We start from the raw sequence: 2,602 nt of genomic DNA, 5'->3' as shown, positions 1-2,602 counted from the left end.
TATTTTATTTTATTTTATTTTAAAGCAGGGTTATCTTTTCTTTTTATTGACAGAAGCTCCGTGGAAGTGGTGATCTCAATGCGTCGACAACGTCCCAACAGTTTGAAGAACAGTCTGTGAGTGACATTCCTTTAGAACCAATAAACATGACGCGTCCCCGTTATCAATGTTTCTTACTACATGTTTGGGTCTGCATTGCTTGGCCTCATTTCTTTTTAAAGAATGCTCCACGGTATTCACTTACAAAGATGGGCCTTACAGACGATAGCTGGGAGAGATTAATTCAGTGTTTATTGATTTGCGAACCTGGGATAGATTCTTCTAAAAATACAGAGAAGCTATGAAATCGGGTGCTACAGAACAGGAGACAAAAGCCATTTTCAAAGTGCTTTGAAGCACGGGTGGGGATACTTTCCAAAGAAGACCGACCGGCAAGGGTGCCTTAGCCACAGGATCGATGAAGTTGAAGGTCAAATAGGTGAACAATAAGTCATTGCATCTGCCCTTTCTCTTTGGAATGGCAGACATTTGAACTAGTGCACAACTCAAGCTCCAAACTTCAATGGCATCCACTGAATAAATATTCAAACTAGACTGGACTTGGACATGGTGGCCTGTGAGGGTCGATGCATTCATTCCCAGAGAGGGGAGTGAGCAGTGTTGTGGGGAGGTGAGACTGTGAGGGTGAGTGGAAGAGACGCCATAGTGGGGGTCAGGGAATGAAAGAAAAGCATGTAAAAGACGGGAGGACACTGGACAGAGACAGCGTGTCCCATGTGGACACAGACGAGGGACACATGTGGAGTGGACGAGCGGGCTCAGTGGGTTGTCAGCCGAGTGGTTATGTACTGAAATGATTTTCTTTTTATTAATATATTTTTATTGATTTCAGAGAGGAAGGGAGAGAGGGAGAGAGAGAGAGAAACATCAATGATGAGAGAGAATCATTGGTCGGCTGCCTCCTGCACGCTCCACCCTGGAAATTGAGCCCCCAACCTGGGCATGTGCGCTTGAATGGAATTGAACCCAGGACCCTTCAGTCCGCAGGCCGACGCGCTACCCACTGAGCCACACCAGCTAGGGCATAGCCTCACTTCTGTGTGCTCTTTCCTCTCTTGGGCTTCCCTGTGAGTGACTGAATAAAGCACCCGACCCTCAGTGAATGACGGGAGGGGTGATCCAGATGTCACTGATCTCATTCTTCTCAGACAGTTAACATTGTGAGGATGTTACCATGACTGCCTCTGACTTCTGACGGAATCCCACTGGGGAGAAATATAGAGAACATGTTAACCAGGCAAGTGTTACCAAGTCTTCAAAGTGAGTGGGAGCTCACTCTTTTTTTTTTAAAGAAGTGATTTTATTATTTTTTAAATTATTATTTTTATTGATTTCAGAGAGGAAGGGAGATGGAGAGAGAGAAACATCAACAATCAGAGAGCGTCATCGATCAGCTGCCTCCTGCACACCCCACACTGGGGATTGAGCCCGAAACCCGGGCATGTGCCCTGACCGGGAATCGAACCGTGACCTCCTGGTCCATAGGTCGACGCTCAACCACTGAGCCACGCTGGGGGCCCAGTGGGAGCTCAATCTTGAACACTGGCCATTGGAGTGACCATTTCCCCCTATTACAATTAGGAGTGTTTCAGAAATTCTCTCCCCAGACCACTGACCTTACTTCTCTTCCTCTGCAGACCCTCGGGGAAGCCAGCGATGGCGTGAGCAACCTGCCCAGCCCCTTCGCCTACCTCCTCACCATCCACCTAAAGGAGGGCCGGAACCTGGTCATCCGGGACCGCTGCGGTAAGGCCCGGCCCCGCGTCACTCTTTGTAGCCTTTTTCTCTCCACCCTTGTGTCAATGTGGTTAGCCAACCTTTTTCTTTAAACTTTTAAAAATTGATTTCAGAGAGGAGGGGAGAGGAAGAGACAGAAACATTAATGACAAGAGAGAATCATGGATTGGCTGCCTCCTGCACGCCCCCTAGTGGGGATCAAGCCCACCACCCCAGACATGTGCCCTGACTGGGAATCGAACCATGACCTCCTAGTGCATAGGTCGATGCTCACCCACTGAGCCACGCCTGCGGCCGGCCAGGCGGCCAGCCCTTTCTATCTCAGCATGGTTTGCAACACGCAGGACCTCAAATCTAAGCCTCCTCAGGAACCAAGGCATTTGCAGCAAATTATGTAAACATATTGAACCTTATTATCCTTTGTTAGTAGCAAATTAGGAATAATCTATATATATAAAAAGCCCATGGCCCCAACGTCGTAATGACCAAAGACCGACATGGGTGGGCGGGGCTGTGAGCGGGTGAGGCGAGTGTGGCTGGGTGGGGCCTGTGATTTTGCGCGCTGGGCTTCTAGTGATAATGGTAATCATCACCATATACTTACAGTTGTTTGAATTGATCTAAGCTCCCTGTTACGGCTTGATGCCCAGCCTATAGCAGCCACACAAGAAAGTGTTCCCTTGGTCACACTTCAATTATCCGTGAGAAAGATGGGAGTAATTCTTATTATAAAGTTATCCAACATGCACATAGATGGCAATGCCCTCTGTCCCCACCCCCCCCCCACCACCCACCCAAACCCTCC

The 2,602-nt window shown here is 48.5% G+C and overlaps 1 protein-coding gene across 1 annotated transcript in view; it reads left to right on the top strand.

Moving 5' to 3' along the window:
* Positions 1-2,602, top strand: part of MCTP2 (multiple C2 domains, transmembrane 2) — a 150,616-nt gene that overhangs the window by 32,963 nt on the left and 115,051 nt on the right. Inside the window, exons 3-4 of the mRNA XM_005869918.2 lie at positions 54-116; positions 1,698-1,806. Of these exons, the coding sequence (XP_005869980.1) occupies positions 54-116; positions 1,698-1,806 (172 nt within the window). The remainder of the gene's footprint in view (positions 1-53; positions 117-1,697; positions 1,807-2,602) is intronic.

This window comes from Myotis brandtii, unplaced genomic scaffold (genome assembly GCF_000412655.1).
Source record: "Myotis brandtii unplaced genomic scaffold, ASM41265v1 scaffold308, whole genome shotgun sequence".
In the NCBI taxonomy this organism is placed as follows: domain Eukaryota; kingdom Metazoa; phylum Chordata; class Mammalia; order Chiroptera; family Vespertilionidae; genus Myotis; species Myotis brandtii.
Note: the sequence above shows the minus strand (reverse complement) of the source record. Positions and strands in the feature narration are given on the sequence as shown.